At 64.9% G+C, this 17,315-nt stretch overlaps 1 protein-coding gene across 1 annotated transcript; it reads left to right on the forward strand.

The window, feature by feature from the left end:
* The first annotated feature begins 2 nt into the window (after positions 1-2).
* Positions 3-17,202, forward strand: STARD3 (StAR related lipid transfer domain containing 3). The gene is made up of 15 exons (XM_083809190.1): positions 3-151; positions 3,054-3,333; positions 5,893-5,970; positions 6,180-6,257; positions 6,348-6,401; positions 6,504-6,621; positions 7,750-7,848; positions 8,497-8,552; positions 9,102-9,194; positions 10,555-10,617; positions 11,656-11,751; positions 12,297-12,376; positions 12,767-12,871; positions 14,193-14,286; positions 16,208-17,202. Exons 2-15 carry the CDS (start codon positions 3,118-3,120, stop codon positions 16,310-16,312), a joined length of 1,335 nt encoding a protein of 444 aa, XP_083665316.1. The 5' UTR covers positions 3-151; positions 3,054-3,117; the 3' UTR covers positions 16,313-17,202.
* Positions 17,203-17,315: the final 113 nt, after the last annotated feature.

The raw sequence follows: 17,315 nt of genomic DNA on the forward strand, positions 1-17,315 counted from the left end.
ATGGTTTCGCCCCCGTCCGGCTCCGTTCAGAGCCCCCGCCCCCCCCCGGCACGGCCGCGCGTTCGCTTCCGGGGTCAGAGGTGGCGGCGGGGCCGGAAGCGGCTCGAGCTGGGGTCTGCTTCCGGCGGGGCCTGGCCGCGGGCGGCTGCAGGTACGGGCAGGGACCGGGACCGGGGCCGGAACCGGGACGGGAAGGGACCGGGACCGGAGCGGGGCCGGAACCGGGATGGGAAGGGACCGGGACCGGAGCGGGGCCGGGAACGGGAGGGCAACGGGGGAGGAGCGGAGCGGAGCCACCACCGGGGCCGGTACCGGACCCTCCCCCGCGGAGGCCGCCGGTGGGGGCCGTGTCCCCGCGCTCGGGCCCACCCCGGTGGGAACGGGGCCGCCCGGGGCCGGGCCTCACCCACCCCCCGGTACCACCCCCCGGTACCGGCCCCGGGCCTGGGGCTCCCCCCGGCTCCATTCGTTAACCCCCCCCCCCTCCCCGCCAACACCGGCACCCCGGGGCTGCGGGCACGGGACCGGCCCCGAGGGGCTGCGGCGTCCCCCCGTGTCCCCCTCTCCCTCCTCCTCCTCCTCCTCCTCCTCCCCCCCTCCCGTGCCGCCGGTACCAGCCCCGGTGCCCCAGCAGGAGGACGGGAACCGGGCAGGCCCCGTGCCCCCAACGCTCGGTGCCCCCCCCCCGGGGGGCCGTTTCCAGCCCCCCAGGACAGATTTTTTCCCCCCCCGTGCTCCTTGCTGCTGCTGTGCCGTGACCCTCCCGGTGGTCCCGGGGGACGGCGGGGCTCGTGGTGGTGCCGGTGCCGCCGCCGCCGCCCCTCGGTGCCCCGTGCGTGCTCACGGCGGGGGGGCTCGAGCCATTGGGGGGGTCTCGAGCAGCTCCCCGGGGGCCGGAGCCCTCCCAGATGCTGAGCCCGTGCCTCCGGCGGGGGCAGGACGAGGCCCCGGGGCTGGCTCAGCCCCTCCCCGGGCAGCAGCTGGGGGGAGCTGGGGCTCCTGGAGGGGGGGCTGGGGGGTCCCAGGGCGCTTTGAGGGGCGCTCGCAACGCGCTTGTCCCACGGCCGAGTTCTTGGCAGCACCCCTGGGGGCTCCGCTCACGGCCAGGCCGCACCGGGTGCTGCAGAGCCCCCCCACCCCGGGAGGAGAAGGAGGAAGAGGAAGAGGAGCAGGGATCTGGGGGGCGCTCGGGGCAGCTCTGCCCTGCCCCGGGGCAGAACCAGGGGGGAAAGGTGCTCGGTTTAAAGAGGTCCCTGCCCCCGGGATGTTTGGCCACGCGTTGCCCCCCCCCCCCCGGTCAGGCACCGGCCGCGGCGTCGGGTGCGGAGCTCCCCGAGGAGCAGGGGCACCGGCTGCGGGGCTGCGGGGCCGTCGTGTCGGCTGGGGAGGGCGCGAGTAGGGAAGGGGAAGCGGTGTCACGAGGGAGGGAGGCCGCAGATGGGAGCCGTGGCATCGGCGCGCTAACGAGGGGCTCGGGGTCGGGGCCAGGGGGGGGGCCGGGAGCACAACTTGGGGCGCGGGGAGCTCGATAATTCCCCTGGCACCCCGCGAGGGGCGCGTGGAGCCAGCCCCCGGTGCCGCTGCTCCTTGTGCTGAGCTCCCGGTCGGATCGGCCCCGGTCTGGGCTGGAAATGTTCCTGCGAGAGGCCTCTGCGTCCCGCCGGCCTTCCCCCGGGGGGGGTGGGGGGGCAAAGCCTCCGCACCGACGCCCCCCCAGGAGCTTCGGGACAGGCGAGCTTCCGAAGCGTGCCTTCAGCCCTCACCCCTTCGAACAGTCGGGGCCTCGAAGCGGTTGGCGTTCCGATGGCTTCGGGGATCGGGGCCGGGCGTCTCTCGGGGTGATCCTAAAGAGCTCTGAAGTGATGGGGGGGGGGGCTGTGAGGGGGGGTTTGGGGGGGGGCGGCTGCCTAAGTGCAAAGCGCTGTCGGAGCGGGGAGCGCGGCGGAGAAGGCGGCGGGCGCCCGCGAGGCGATGCATTATTCAGCGCCCACAGATGTCCCGAGCGCCTCTCGCTTTGAGACGGGCTCGCGGCGGCTTATCCGAAGTGACACAGCCTCGGCTCCCCGCTGACACAGCCTCGGCTCCTCCGCGGGGCCCTAGTGGCGCGGCCCCGCTCCTCCCGGCCCCGCCGCTCCCCGAGGGCCCCGGCGTTGCGGTTTCCGTGGGGCTGCCCCGCGGCCTTTCCCCCCCGGCGGGACGTGGCAGCCCTGCGGTGTGCCCCCGTTTCCTGCAGGTTTGGGCACAGTCCTGGGGCTTTTTTCCTCGGCCGCGGCCTCCCGGCTCCGAGCGAGACGCGCTGCAGCCGGACCTCGCCTCGCTCGGGTCCCGGAGGGAGCAGGGCAGCTCCCCCTCGCGAACCCACCCCCGCTGCTCCCAGGCAAAGCGCCCTGAGAGCACGGGCGTTCCCTGGGGGCCGTTTGTCCCGGGGTCGTGGCCGTGGCTTGGGGCAGCCCCCGCCATGCCCAGCCCTGGCACCTCCCTCCCCGCTTGGCCGCCCCGCTGAGAGCGGCCTCCTCGCGTGCTGCTGACGGAAGGGAGACGTTTTAGCGCGGCGGCCTCGACGCCTCGCTCGCCCCCGAGCCGCTCACGGGGCCGCCGCGTGCCCGGCACCGCCAGCACCGGGGCGAACGGCGGCCCCGTGGCGTTTGCCATCCTCTGCTCGGCTCCAGCCACGCGCTGGAGCTGCCGGCTTGGCTCTCCCCATGCCTGCAGCGTGTGTCCTGCATGGGGGGGGGGTGCTGCAGGGTGGGAGCGTTGGGGGGTGATCCTTCCCCCCCCCAACCCCACAGGAGGGACGGGGCCCTGCTGGTGCGGGGCGCGAGCCCTGGGCGAGCTCTGCCCTGCAAGGGAGGCTCGGGGGCAACCTAGAAGGCGGCTGGGTTCCTTTCGCCTGGCAGCGAGGGGAAAGAGGCGGCCCCTGGCTGATGGGGTGCTGGGAACGTGTGCCCGGAGAGGGGGGCATCGGGCGCCCGCTTCCTCCCTGTGCTCCGGGCACGAGGACTCGCTGCTGCTCCCCCTGACCCCGCGGGTCCCCCTCCCGTGCCCCCCCGCAGGTGATGCCGGCCTCGCAGATGCGGCCCCGGCTGACGTAGGACCCCCGAGCTGCTTGGGCCGAGGATGAGCAAGCCGAGGGAGCTGCAGCACGACCTGGAACGGAGCCTCCCCGCCATCGCGTCCATCAGCACCTCGCTGTCCCACAGCCAGGGCCTCTCCCCCTACTGCTACTTCTCCCCGGAGAAGAGAAAAGCCATCTCGGACGTGAGGAGGACCTTCTGCCTCTTCGTCACCTTCGACCTGCTCTTCATCTCCTTGCTGTGGATCATCGAACTGAACGTAAGTCGGGCAAAACGAACGCCCGGGGCCTTCCCTCTCCTGAGCCTGAGCGCTTTTGTGAAGCCGGTTCCTCCTGCGTCCGTCCGCTCCCTCTCGCAGGTCCCCGGGGCCAAGTCTTTGTTTGCTCTTCCCGGCGCCCGGCTCCGTTTCCTGCGCCCAGGCTCTGTTGTGGCTGCCCGGGGTCGTTAACACCACGCGTGTCGGGCTGGGTGCTGCCCCGTAACGAGATCCGGGGCCCGCGGCAGCGGCGGGGTTGGCCGAATTTCTCCCCCGCTCCCCTTGCCCGCGGCGTTTTGCCAAGCAGCTGCCGGCTCCGCCGCCTGCCCTGCCCTGCGGGGGTGGCGAGGGGAGGGGGGGGTGCAGACCTTCCTCCCCCCCCCCCTTCCAGCTGCTGGGCACGGACAAAAAGGGCTTTGAGCTTTGGTCCCTGCCGCTAATCTCAGCCTCCCAGCGCCGGAGGTGCTGCCCTCCTGCCTCAAAGGCGCCGCCGGGGCCTCGTCCTTCCCGGAGCGGCCGGCGCGAGGTGCCGTGTCGCCTCGCCGCGTCGCCGACCAACGAGGAAGACCCAGCTTATTTACTTCAGCCCCGGCGGGTCAAAGTCGCTCCCCGGGCCGTGTGTTTTTTCTCTCCCAGCCGGCCCTGACCGGTCGGGGCCGCGCGGGCGCCGGGTTTCGGGTTGCAGGCGCTGCGTGTCCTGCCCTGCCGCGGGGCGACCGCAGCAGAGAGGGCGAGATGGAGAGATAGAGCCCGCCGCTCCCTCCCGCAGGCAGCCCGCCCGGTGCCTGGCCTTCCTTTATCAGCGCTGGGTCCTGCGCTCGCTCGGCGACCCTTATCTCTCTCCCGCTTATCTCCCGCCGTGTCCGCACCTAACAGATGGCTTCGGCCAGCGGCTCCCTCGCCCCCCCGCGGCCGCGGTGCTGAGCGCCCTGCAGGGACCCCCCCCCTGCAGCAGCTCGGGGCCGGCATTCCTGCGATGCCGACGGTGCCCAGCAGCCGGCCTGGACCCCCAGCCTCCTGCTGCCGTCCTCAGGGCTCTCCGGAGCGGTGCTTGCCCGCAAATCAAAACCTCCGGCCCTGGGCAAAAGCTGTGGCAGCGCGGTCGTCAGGGTGATGCTGAGCGTAGGTCTCGCAGGTAGCCATTAACGAGTGACTAAGCGGTGATATTCGGGCCCTGAGCCGAGGTGCTGCATATTTAAGGCTATTAGGATGGCTTATTTGCCTGGTTATGGAGAGCGATGAGTTTGTATCGTGACTAATGCTTTTTTTATCAAATGGTTTCCCTCGCTGCGAGATAAGCCGAGCGAATTGGCCCTCGTTAAATGTCTGCCTCCTGCGAGCGGTGGTTCTGCGCGCCCGCCGCTCGCAGAGACAAAGAGGTGCCTCCAGCAATTCTTCTGGCTCGCTCAGGGCAGTGGCGGGCGTTTAATCCACAACACCTCCCAGAAATCACGACCCAAGGCCTTCGCCGTGCCCTTTATTTGCCTCCTGTCGGAGCAGCGGCGTTGGGAAGGGGCTTTCAGCAGCGCCTCGGCGAAGCTGCCTGGCGCGAGCCCCGTAGCCCCCCGTCAGCTGAAGCAGCCGTGCAGAACCGCTGCCCCCCCCACACACCCCCCCGAATATTAAGCACCGGCCTGACCTAGAGGGACCACTTCCCGCCGGCTGCCTCGTCTGTCCTTGGACTGTCTGACGAGAGGGTGCCAGGGCACCAGGCTGCCAAGGACTGGCCTGAGATCCGCCGCCTTGTTCCTCACAGATCATCAAACAGCTGTCAGCGTGCGCCGGCGTCCCGGCCAGCTGGGCCGCGTTCAAACCAATAGCCTAAAGGTGAAGCATTTGTTCCAGTTACCTGAGCCATCCGCTTCCTCGTAAACAGCCAGCCCGAGCTCCTGAGAGCAGGATTTATGGTGTCAGAAGCACCGAGAGGCTGTCGAGCCCCAGATTGTCTCGGGGTGAGGCAAGAGAGCTCTTCTGTGAGCTTTTTCCGCGCCCGGGTACGACGGCAGAGGCCGTGGCTTTGCCTCTTTCGGATTTCCTCGCGTTTCTGCGCGTCCGTGGCCCTCTCCTCCCGCTTTCCCCCCCCGGCCCACGGGCTGGCCTGGAGGAACGCCGAGGGGTTTTGCACAAAGAGGACGATCGCAGCTTAAATTCCACCCCGCTGCCGAGCGACCTCACAGGAGGGATGCTTCGGGCGTCCAGCTGTGGGAGCAGCTCTGCCCGGTGCCGAGCGCTTCCTGGAGCTGTCCGCTTGCTCGGGGCTTCCTCCCAAACAGCCGGAGCCACAGAGCCAGCGGGCAGCTTTTCCTTTGTAGAAAGCTCCCTCCCCCGAAGTGTTGCATGTCGCCGTGAGCTGCTCCAGCCCTGGCTCCCCTCGGCGTGAAGCAGGGGGTGAAACGGGCTGCTGCATCCCCCCGTGGCCCCGTGCCTGCATGGCGCGTTTGCGTGCCTGCCGCATAACCCGACCCGGCGCCAACCTCCGGGCACCGCTCGGCCGCCTTCTTGCTATCGTTATTTCCTTATCAGTGCACTCGATAGCTTTCTCCTTTCCCGTCTCCTCTCCAGACCAAGGATGGCATCGAGAAGAACTTGGAGAGTGAAATCATCGAGTACAATTTTAAGACCTCTTTCTTCGACATATTTGTGAGTATCCCAGCGACAGCTCGGGGTGGGGGGGGGGCCGTGGGCTGGGGCTGGGGGCTGCAGAGCGGGGAGGTCGCAGCGTCCCAGCCCGTCCTGTTGCGCCTCTGGCCCCATCTGGGTGGCAAGGTCCTCGGGGGGGCTGCATCCTCCCAGTGCCTGGCACGGGGACGAGGACGCTGACTCGCCTTGATGGCTTTTTGTCTCCCAAGGTCTTGGCTTTCTTCCGATTTTTCGTGCTGCTGCTGGCCTACGCGATCGTAAGGCTGCGCCACTGGTGGGTCATAGCGGTAAGGAGGCAGTTCCTGCTTTCCTGTTTTCAGGCTGCGCTCTCTGCCGAGGGTTCGCAGGGATCTGAGGTGCGTGATTTTATTTTCCAGGTCACCACGTTGGTCTCCAGTGCCTTCCTGATTGTGAAGGTCATCCTCTCCGAGGTTGGTTTCCATGGGCTCGCGGGGGATTGCTTTGTGATTGCCTGGTGTTGCCGTTTGCCATTTTGTGTGAACTCCCTGTGGCTTTTGCTTTCTTCCACTCAGCTTCTGACCAAAGGGGCGTTCGGCTATCTGCTTCCTATCGTCTCGTTCGTCATTGCTTGGCTAGAGACCTGGTTCCTGGATTTCAAAGTCCTAACTCAGGAAGCAGAAGAGGAACGATGTAAGTATTTTGCTCTTCTCTGGTAGGAGCTGGCAGATCAGGCTACCAGGCCTGGGGTTTCTGCTGCTTTGGCAGCACCTTGACAGATATGACATTTATGGAGAAGTGATCTCCAGGCTGGCTGTGACGGTAAGTGCCTGACTCAGTTCTGTGGTGGTATACAAGTCCCTTCAGGGGAAGAAAATACCAGATTATAAAAAGCATCTTTTAATTGAGAGGAGAAAAACATGCCAAATTCCCCAATGTCTGGATACCGAAGCCAGACGTATTGGAAACAGAGCTCACCTCCGCATCAGTGAAAATGTTTTGAAACAGTGGGACAAACGCCAGGCGGACCGTGGGACTCTCCAGCTCCTGGTATCTGTCTTCAGATCTGGGCTGGAGACCTTCGGAGAGGAATGCTTCACTCGAAGATACATTACAGGGGTGCAGCGTGGGTTACGGTGTGTGAAATTTGACAGCCTCTAACCACTGAGGTCAGACTAAACTGAGACCGAGCTTTTCTGACCTAATGCTGGACGAATTCCCGTGCACGGCGGGGCACCTGTCACTTCCAAGGGCCCTTCTAGGGAGCGGGTGCTGGGTTTGGGGTTGGGTGGCTGCCCTATTACAGCAAAAGGAGCTCGTCCTTCCCCCAGGCTTCTCTGACGTAAGAGGACTGGGAAGCGGCACGTAAACTGAGAAGTATTTGTCGAGCGAGACTGGGTCAGAAATGCACCGAGCGACTGGAAAACACCAGAGGATGTTTTGGGTCTTGCAAGGAGGCTTTAAGATGAAAAATGATCAAGTGTTTAATGCCTCTATTGGATTAGGCTCGGGTTCCAAATTGCTTCCAGGGGAAGCTCTTATTTAATTAGATGCTTAATCGCCTTTGGATTTGACAGGCAAAAGAGCCCATTGATCTCCGTGCGGATAAAATGTCTCCAACAAAAGATGAGGCAATAGGAGCTGAAAGGCTCGTGGGCTGGCTGGTGGCAGCGCGAGCCGAGCAGCTGTGTCTGGCAGAAAGTGGCCGGGAGGCCGTCTGGGGAGGGCTGGGCTGGTGGCGGGGGGGGGACGGACAGGGCCCCCAGCCCCCTTGGGGCTGAAGCACGGGGCACGGTGTGTGAGACCCGCTCTGGTCCCCAGGGTACCTGGCAGCCCAGGCCGCGGCCGCCCGCGGGCCCCTGCTCTACCCCGGAGCCCTTTCGGACGGGCAGTTCTACTCCCCGCCGGAGTCCTTCGCAGGTAAGGCGTGCTCCCCGCCGCGTCCCTTGGGGGCTCCTCGCGCCTCTCGCCGAGCTCTGCCTCGTTCGCCCGGCCCGTGGCAGCGCCTCCGGGAGCTGACGCTGCAAATCCGGCCGCTTCTCCTTGCCCCGTGCCCGGGCAGTGCAGCCACGGCCCCGCTGTCTCGGTGCCGTCGGCGGCGCGGGGTGGCGCTCAGCCCCGTGCGCCTGGCTTCGGCTCCGTGGGAAGCCAGAGGGTTTTGTGGGTCTTGGGATTTAATGCTTACGAGCTGTGCTCGGAAAACCTCGCCCTGGGGATGAGGGCATGGGGGCAAATCGCCACCAGCAGGTGAGGGGCAGAGATGACAGTGTGACACTGCCCTGTGACACCGCCACTGCCCTGACACCGCCCCTCGTGCTGCTCCGAGACCTCCCCAGCTCGGCAGGACGTCAGCCGGAGCAGTTGTCCCGGTGCCTCTGACACCCAGCCAGGGAGCAGAGCCGCCCCTGGCAGCCGGCCGCGTTTTGGGGGAGGCAGGACCCGGGCCGTGCTGGCGTCGCACCCGCTGACAGCAGGGATCGGACGCTGTCTGCTCCGCGGGAAGGTCAGGGGGAGATTGTTCACGTGGGATCTTCGTTATGCGTGTGTTAATTGTGCGCTTCCCCCTAGGGTCGGACAACGAGTCGGACGAGGAAGGTTTGGGGAGGAAGGCGTTGACAGCGCAGGTAACTAGGGGTGGACGCTCCTGCCCCTCCTTCCTGTCCCTCGTTTCGCAGCCTTTGCTCTGGGGGTGTGATTGTGGCTCTGCCTCTCCCTCTCCCCCCTGGTTACGTGGTCACACACCACGAGGGCATCGCCTCGGCCGTCCTCCCCTAGCTAGCAGGGCGGTCCCGCACCTCCCCGAGGTCTGCCTGGGCGCAGGCCTCTGGGTGCCGCCTTCCAAGTGGTGCTGCTGCTGCTGAGCTCCAGCCCCGGCGCTCCCGCGGGAGGAAGCTCTGCGCTCCTCGCAGCCCTCGGCCTGCTGGAAGCCCTTGCGCCGAGGCAGGAGGCTCGCTGGTAGGCGCAGCTGGCGTGTGGATGCCAGCCAGGGCGGGGAGCGTGACTTCGAGCTCCAAAACGAGGCCTCTGTGACCTGAATGAAGAGATTTCCGCGGTGTGGTGGTGGGAGGTTGCCCGCTTCCCTCTGCTAGCCCTGGGAGGTGGGTAGCAAGCCTCGCACGCACGCTTTGGGCTCCCTGCAAGCCCCACGAGTGAAATATTCTCTTCTGTCCTAGGAGAAAGAATACGTCCGGCAAGGCAAAGAGGCGATGGAAGTTGTGGACCAAATCCTGGCGCAGGAGGAGAACTGGAAGTTCGAGAAAAACAATGCAAGTGTCCCCCCGCCCCGCTGCCCGGCAGCAAGCACGGATGGCTTAGCAAAAACTGGAGGACAAACGAGGCTTTTGAAACCTCCTTGCGACATGAAAAATTAACAAGCGTTACAATTACCTGATTGAATTAGGAATCTATTCCAGTTCAGTTAAATGTAAAATCCCCTCTTATTTAATTAGACGTTTAATTGCCTTCCCGTTTGACAGGAGAGAGCCCATCACTCCTCCCTCTCGACAGCGGGCGGGCAGGGGCGGACAACTCACCTTTGGTAGGCTGGGGGGGGGCGCAGAGCTGCGGCGGGGAGGAGCAGAGCCGTGCCGTGCCGTGCCGTGCCGGCCACGTGCAGCACCCAGGGTCCTGGCCCTGCTGCTTTCGCTCGTGCTGCAGAGCAGGGTGTTTTTAGGAGCGTGCTGGGGTCTGGGGAGGCTCCGGCCGAGCTGGGGTTGCTGTGAGCCAAGGGGGAGCAGGAGCGCGTGGGGCACAGGCTGCTCCTGCTGGCCTACCCCGAGGCCCTGTGCCTGTCCCCGTCCCCAGGACGGGGACCTTGTGGGAGGCAGAGGGTGAACCAGGGAGCCCTGCCCATTTCCCCACCTCACGGGTTTATTCCCTGAGCTACAGCAGGGTTTGCTGGGGTGTCTAGAGCTCCTTGCTCTGCCCAAAGCGTGGAGTGGAAGGCGCCCTGTCTCTGCCCCCTAAAACCAACCTTGCTTTCTGCTTGTGGGCTCCTGACATGGCTGGGGTGAGAGTCCTGCAAACTGCAGTCTCATCTGGTGTTTAAAATTCCCCTGTCAAGTGATCCATTGTTTGGTGCCAAACTAGCTGGGCAGATTGTTTTCTTTATCCAAAGGGGGATGGATTTAAATAGACTAATCAGAGTTTAACACGGGGCTAATGATGAAAGGTTATCATCTGTCCATCCCTAACCCCTCCAGGGAGTCTCTTCTCAGATGTAGGTAACAACAGCAGTGCTGGCAAACCAAGCCCTTTCTCTTGCACTGGTGCTGGTAGCTTGCTACAAAGAGAATTTGACCTTGAAACGGAGTTTGCAGCCTGGCACGGGCTGGATTCTTTTCCTGTCTCATCACTGCTGCCTCTCTGGATGTTGTTTTGTTTATGGAAATTTGTGCATGGGCATCTGAAATGTGCTGGGTGTCCTTCCTGCCGTGGGGCTGGCGGCCTGGCCTGGCCTGGGGGAGTGGGCACGGTTCGGGGCCGGGGGTGGTCCTGCGTGGCACGGGAGCGGGCCACATCCTGCCCCCGTAGCACAGTGCTCGTAGACCAGCAGGCTTTAGCCCAGGTAGAAGCGGTTAATTTTATTTTGCCAGCGTAAATGTAACTTCCTTATTTCTTGCGCAGGACTTTGGTGACGTTGTTTACACTTTCGAAATACCTTTCCACGGCAAGACCTTTATTTTAAAGGTAAGGACCTTCCCGTATCGCTTCCTCAGCCCGTGTGGCACAGGCAAAGAGCCTGCTCTGCTTGGCATCACGGCTCGGCTTTCACGCTCTCTCCTGGCCCTGGCAGGACAGGTCAGGCTGCAGAGCGCTCTTTGAGACAGATGAACTGCGCTGCGCGCTCTAGGGAATCTCTCCAGGAAAACCCCTTGGCTGGCGGACAAACTCCCCGGCAAATCTGCTGGGCCCCAGTCTCTGCTGGTAGAAGTGGGAGCAGGTGACTGCAAGACTCGCTTCCAACCCCAGCATCTAGGACTAATCTGACCAAGGAGGCTAATTGCAACTAATTGCCAGCAAGACCAGGGCTGAGCGTGCGTCTGCTGCTGCCTGGCATTGAGCAGAGCCGCGCGGAAGTGCCGTGCTCCGTGCCCTCTCGCTGGAGTGCCTTGGCTGTAAACCACGCTTTAATGAAGCATCGGTGCTGCGGTGGCTTTTCTTTGTTCCAGTGCATATGTTGCCTTGCTGGCAGGAGCTGCCGGCGGAGCGGCTCTGTGTTCACGAGGAAAAGCTGCACGGGCCCACTCCGCTGCGTTAACCGTGTGCCTCTGAAGATCCCCCGTCCCACGGGGACGTGGGGAAATGACTGTTGTCCGTGCTAGAGCTCGGAGCAGCTTCTCAGTGACTCTGCTGCGCGTGCAATTGCTCCACAAAATCGCTGATGAGGCAGGGTGAGGGTGGAGGAGCCAGCCCGGGTCAGCCCCGAGGCCCGTCTGTGGTACAGACAGATATTTGCCCTCCCACCCAGCGCAGACCCCAGCAGGCAGCAGCTCAGCGACTGCTTTTCCCCGGGGTCTGATCCTTCCTCTGACTCCTCGTGTGCCCTCCAGGCCCCTGGGAACGGGAGCGCTGCGGCAGCGGGGTCACAGCCTCAGCTCTGCAGCCTCGCCGCGCTGCCCTCCTGCTTTATCCCCGTCGTTCTTTGTGATCTGCCCTGCGTTCCTTAGAAATCGTCTTACCGAGGTGTAGCGGGGGACTGGCTAACTGCTCTGGCTCTGTCCTCAGGCTTTCCTGCAGTGCTCTGCTGAAACAGTTTACCAGGAGGTTATTCTCCAGCCCGAGAAGATGATCCTGTGGAACAGAACGGTGGCAGCTTGCCAGGTGAGCGTGCCGGACAAAGATGGCTTAATCACAGGAGCTCCTTGGAGCGGAGAGCTGGAGCTTCCCGGCCCCGCACCGGCTGTCAGCGGTGCCCGGGCCCTACTGGAGCTTAGCTGGATCAGAGTCACTGAGGCGTTAAATCTCCGCCGCTCATCCGTACGATCCGAATGCTCTGCGGCAGCCAGCTGCGTGGCGGTGCCCGTCCAAAAGCCCACGAGGTGGGCAGGGAGCTGGGCCAGCGGCCGAGCCAAGCCGGCTTCTGCTCGGTGCGGTTGGGGCGATCGCCGCCGGTGTGGCGGGGATCCGAAGGCAACGCCTGCGCGCCCCTGGAGGGGCAGAGGGGCGGCCCCGGGCCAGCAGAGGAACCTCTGCGTGTGCCGCCAACGAGCTCGGCCCCAGCCCCGAGCCTCCCATCGGCTGCTAAAGGCGCTGGCTTTGAGTCGTGGTGCTGTTCTGAGGAGGGGCTGCATCGCCCAGCTGTTGGCACCTGCAGGCACAGTCTGAGGAAATCCTTTTATTTTTTTATTTATTTTTTTTCCTTCCAGATCTTGCAGCGGGTTGAAGACAACACGATCGTTTCGTACGACGTAGCAGCTGGGGCCGCAGGCGGTGTCGTTTCCCCCAGGTCAGTTCATCCTGCTGCCTGTGCTGCGCTGAGCCCCCCAAACACCTTCCTAAAACACAGAGGGAAGCTTCCGACCGCAGCGAGGGCGCCCGGCTCCAGCCCCGTCGTCGTGTGCAGGCTGGGAGCTCCTGGCATCCCCGGAGCAGGGCTGGGTACCGCTCCCAAAGGCAAGGAGCCCCTGAAGTCTCCAGCCGTTTCTGGCAGGAGTCTTGGAGCCCAGATCTGTCCCAGTCACTCAGCCTGTCTCTCCCTGCTAACCGTGCTGGCTGTGCTGTGTCCATATGCTGCCATACCTTTGCCACAGCCTTTCCCAGCAGTCCCAAGCCTGTGATCTGCTCCCTCGAAGCCCCCTGCACGTCTCAAAGCAGTCACTGCCCTTCCTTTGCACAGGGATTTTGTGAACGTGCGTCGGATCGAGAGAAGAAGAGACAGGTACATTTCCTCAGGGATGTCGACCACGCACAGCCTGAAGCCTCCGCTCTCCAAGTATGTCAGGTGAGAGGCAGATCCTGTTATTTGAGCTGCGATCTGACACACGCACCTTGCTTCAGCTTAGGGCAGAGAGCCACTTAAATGAAAACCCTGCTGTCTTTCTGGCACCGTTTTCAGGAAACTAATCTATTTGTGGAACTGAACCTCGCTTCCCTTGTTCTTCTTCCTTTGTTAAAGAAACTCTCCGTGCTGTTGAGCGCTGCTCGGGCGTTTCCCAGCTCTCTGCTCCCTCCGCTCTGGGGAGCAGAGGTGCCGACCAGTAAGAGCACAAACCCCAACCCGATCCGCATCCTGTTTATGTAACAGTTAATTCCCAAACAGGGCCAGCTGCCATTTCTGAGGGGCAGTAAACAGCTGACCGTGTCTTTCCTTGGGCCTCTCGGATGCCTTTTGCTTCTCGTAAGCCGGCCGCTTACGGACTTTAAAGGCTGCAGGCGCCGAGAGGTGGTCCCGGGGGTGAAACGAGCTGCGTCAGGATGGACCGGCTCCCAGGGTGTCAGCAGGTCTCTGGCCTCTCCCCTTCCGAAGGGAAGGTTTCGCGCGGCTGGTGATGGATCTCGGCGGGGTTGGTCTCATCAAACAAGGACTCCTTGTTACCGTCTGCGCTGGTGCCTGGGGCCCAGCTGTGCCACTTCACGCACTGACTTTGTTTTTCCTAATAATCTGGTTAAAGTAATTGACATTTTAACTCGGAGCCGTTATAGCTGCCTCAGTCTATTTAAGAGCTGGGGACTTCAGGGCCTAGAAAAATCTTTTAACAAATGTATGCAGCAAAAATAGTGTGTGTTCCTGAGCAGAGAAGGGAAATCTGTATCTGGGCTGTGTGTGTAAGCACAGCTCTCCTCTCTGAGACGCTCAGATGGTGCGAGGAAGGATCTGGGGGCTGTAGTGACGAGGCTGTCTGCGCTGAGCCTGTCCTGACCGAGCACGGTCTCCCTGAGTGCTCGGCTCTCCTGGGACCTGCTTGTTTGCACCCATTTCTGCCAGGCCGTGCCTCTGAAACCTCCCCGTGGTGCGGTGCCGGCCGCGCTGGCACGGTCCGGAGGCAGAGGCTGCTCCTCAGCCTGCAGCCCTGCAGCAGCCCTGGCACCGCCGCTGCCAAGGCACCTGTGGGAAACCTGCCTCGTGGTGTTTGCTCGTGAGCCTGCAGCCAAGCCGGATCCCTTCCCGGGCGCTCTGCGCATCTGCTCCCACCCCGCGGGGCTCCCGTCCTCGCTGCCAGGCCAGGGGGTGCTGCGGCAGGAGCCAGGGTCGGTGCCAGGGAGCAGCTCCTCAGCCTCCCCCGGTCTGACTGCGTGCTGCTGCTGCTGCTGTTTCCCTGCAGGGGTGAGAACGGGCCCGGAGGATTCATCGTGCTGAAGTGCCCCAGCAACCCCAGGGTCTGCACTTTCATCTGGATTCTAAACACGGACCTGAAGGTAAAGCCAAGTCTTCGCTGACATGCGAGTGCCGTGGCCGTGTTCCCTCCCCCGGCAGGGACACCAGCACCTTCCGGAGCCCCCGCACGCTGCGCGACACCTGCTGGGGACCTGCCCGCTGCTCCCAGCCGGGCAGCGCGGGGGCTGCTGTCCTGCTGCGAGCCTCTCCCGGGTGCAGCTTCGGGCCGCTGCCGACGGGTGCCCTAAGGGGACCTGAGTTTTGCAGGCAGAGGTTGTGCACCCTCTTTCCCCCCCGGAATTTGCCCCGGTGTAGGGCCGGGAAACCGTTCCTCACCTGGCCGAGGTCTCGGCTACGGGCTTCACCTCTCCGTGCGGGACTGGGGAAGAGGTGATTTTATCCTCTTAGGGGACCAGAAATAGTCGGGCATGTCAGCTGTGGTCTGGCTGCCTGCTGCTCCCCGGGACCCGCCGAGGGGATGAAGCGCCCGCCGTGGCGTGCCCTGCTCCCAGAGCCTTGGCACAAACACAGCCCCCCGGGGGGGCGCGTGGGGCATGCGGGGAGCGGCGCTTGGGGCCCTACGCCGTGCCCCAGATCCGCAGCTATTTACGGGGGAGCCCTCGCCGGTGGCCCAGACAAAGGCAGCGTGAAGGGAGCAGGGCCGGGCGCATCGGGGTGTGTGTGGGGGGGAGCTGCCCTGTTTTCTTCCTCCGCTGAATCGAGCCGAGGTTGACGTGGAAACGGCGCTGCAGCAGCGAGCACAAAGGCTCCATTCATCAGCGCTCTGCTGCAAAGCTGCGGCCCCCTCCCCTCCCACGGCCCTCCCTTCCCACAGAGCAGCTCAGGCACCGCGCTCCTGGTGAAATGCCCTGCGAGGGATTTGCAGAAGCGCTCGCCTTGGCAGCTCCCCGCCTGGGAAGCGAGAGCGGGGTCGAGCCGAGCGCGGCCGCACCCCGGCCCCCGCTGCCCCCCCGGCGCCGCTTGGCACGGGGCTGGGGCCGGAGGTGTTTTTCCTTCACGGGACTGGCTCCCGTGCCTCTTCCTCCCCTCTGTAACGGGCTGGTTTGGGGGGGGGGGGGAGAAACAGCCCCGCTGGTTGTGCAAGATGGGGCTGGGCACGGGGGGACGTTCCCTGCGCTTCCCAGGCCGGGGAGCCCTCGCCTGCTGCCTGCTGCAAGAGAGAGAGGCCGCGGCGGCCGAGCTCCCGATACACGGCCCGTCAGCTGCTTCCACCATCTTCCCGAAGGGCTCTGCTGCTGCCCAGACCCCTCGCCTGTGCTGCCTTGGTATTTCCTTTGGCCCCGGCGCAGTATTTATAGCGCATGGCTCACCCCTTCCCGCAGCGAAGGGCAAGGGTTGCACACGTGTGTGTGTGTGTTTGTGTCTGGGCTGGAGCCTCTCCTCCGAGCGGGGCCTGAAACGGCCCCCGACTACAGCACCGGGCTCAGAGGAGAAGCCTCAGCCCCTGCCCTGCTGAAGGGGGCTGCAGGAACCCCCCCCACGTGCACCACATCCCCGGGGCTTCTCCTGCTCCCGTCCCGTGCCCGGGCAGGGGCTGTGCCCCCCCTGGCTCCATCCCTGCCTGGTCCCCGTGGGGCGCGGAGCCGCTGCCAGCCCCAGCGGCGCTCCCAGCCCTGCCGCTGCTGCCTGCCCCCGCAGAGCCCGGCCTTGCTTTCTTATGCATCTCGCATAATAGAGCACGGGCCGAGGCGGTTCGGGTTGAGTCGTGCCGGGCTTTTTAGAAACATCAAAATGCGTTTCAGTTCCTCCCCCGGAGAAAACTCCTTGAAAGCAGCAGCTCCCCGCTGCGGCGCTCGTGCCGGGAGGCGCCTGGGGCAGGGAGCAAAACCCCTGGGCAGGAGCCCGGGGGGGTAGGGGGGGGGGTTTCACCTCCCCAGGGGCTGCTGCGCCCGTCGTGCTGCTGTTCTCACTCGCCTGCTGTTTCCTCTCCTTTCCTTGCAGGGTCGCCTGCCCCGGTACCTCATCCACCAGAGCCTGGCGGCCACCATGTTCGAGTTCGCCTTCCACCTCCGCCAGCGGGTCAGCGAGCTGTCCGGCAAGCCCTGAGCAGCACAACGCGCCCGCTGCGGCCCGGGGGGGCCGCGGGCAGAGAGGGGGGGGGCTGCCCCACACGAACCTCACCCGGTGAGGCTGCTCGGGTGCTCGGCTCCTTCCCCCGCCGAGCAGAGCCCTGAAACCTCGGCCTGGCACGTGCCAAACCCCTGCCCCGCTCTCCGTGCGGCCGGGCTCTGCCCTGCTCCGAGTCCGGCCTTGCCCCTGCCCCACACGGCGGGTCTGGGGGCTCCTTGGGACCCCCCAGCTTCCCGAAGCGGTACCCCGGGGCAAGGGGGATGGAGGGGAAAGCTGCTGTGGGGGTGAGGACAGGTCTGTCCCCGTCACTGTCCCGACACAGCCACGTGCCAGGCTGTGCCCTTTGCACACGGCTACAAAGCCCAGCCCCCGCGGGGCTCGTGGGCTCCTTCCCCTGGGGGGCTTCACCCCTGGGGGGGACACTGGGGGGACTTGTGGGGACCCCCGGGGCTGTCCCCTGGGGCTGCCCCCTTCTCCGGGGTCCTGGCTGAGCTCGTTTTCCCCCCCACCCCACCCCACCCCCAGCCCGCAGCTCTGCAGGGAACAGTTCAGAGATTTCTCATCCTTCCTGGGGGGGGGGGGATGCGGGGGCGAGCGCAGCTCCCTTCTACCTGTGCGCGCCGCTGCCGCGCTCCGCTATAACGGGAAGCAGCGCCCGGCCGCCCGCACGCGGGGGCACGCACCGGCAGTGCTGCGGCACGGGGGCGAGCGCCCACGGCAGCCCCCACGTGTGGGCTGAGCCACGGGGTCTCTGCCCCCCTGCCCCCCCCCCCATCCCCGGCACCGTCCTGGGGTCCCGTGGCCCGTGCCGGGGGGCCGCCTGTGGCCGGCAGCTGTCGAAATAAAAGAGCCTTGCACTATTTGCAGCCCGCTGCCTTCCACGTGCCCTTTGTAACTCGATCGAATAAAAGCGGGGACGAGCGCCTGGCGGGGGGGGGGGGGGACAAGGAGCAGGCCCAAGCTGGCCCCCGAGGCTCCA

The sequence above is a fragment of the Anser anser genome, assembly GCF_964211835.1.
Source record: "Anser anser genome assembly, chromosome: 23".
Lineage (NCBI taxonomy): Eukaryota > Metazoa > Chordata > Aves > Anseriformes > Anatidae > Anser > Anser anser.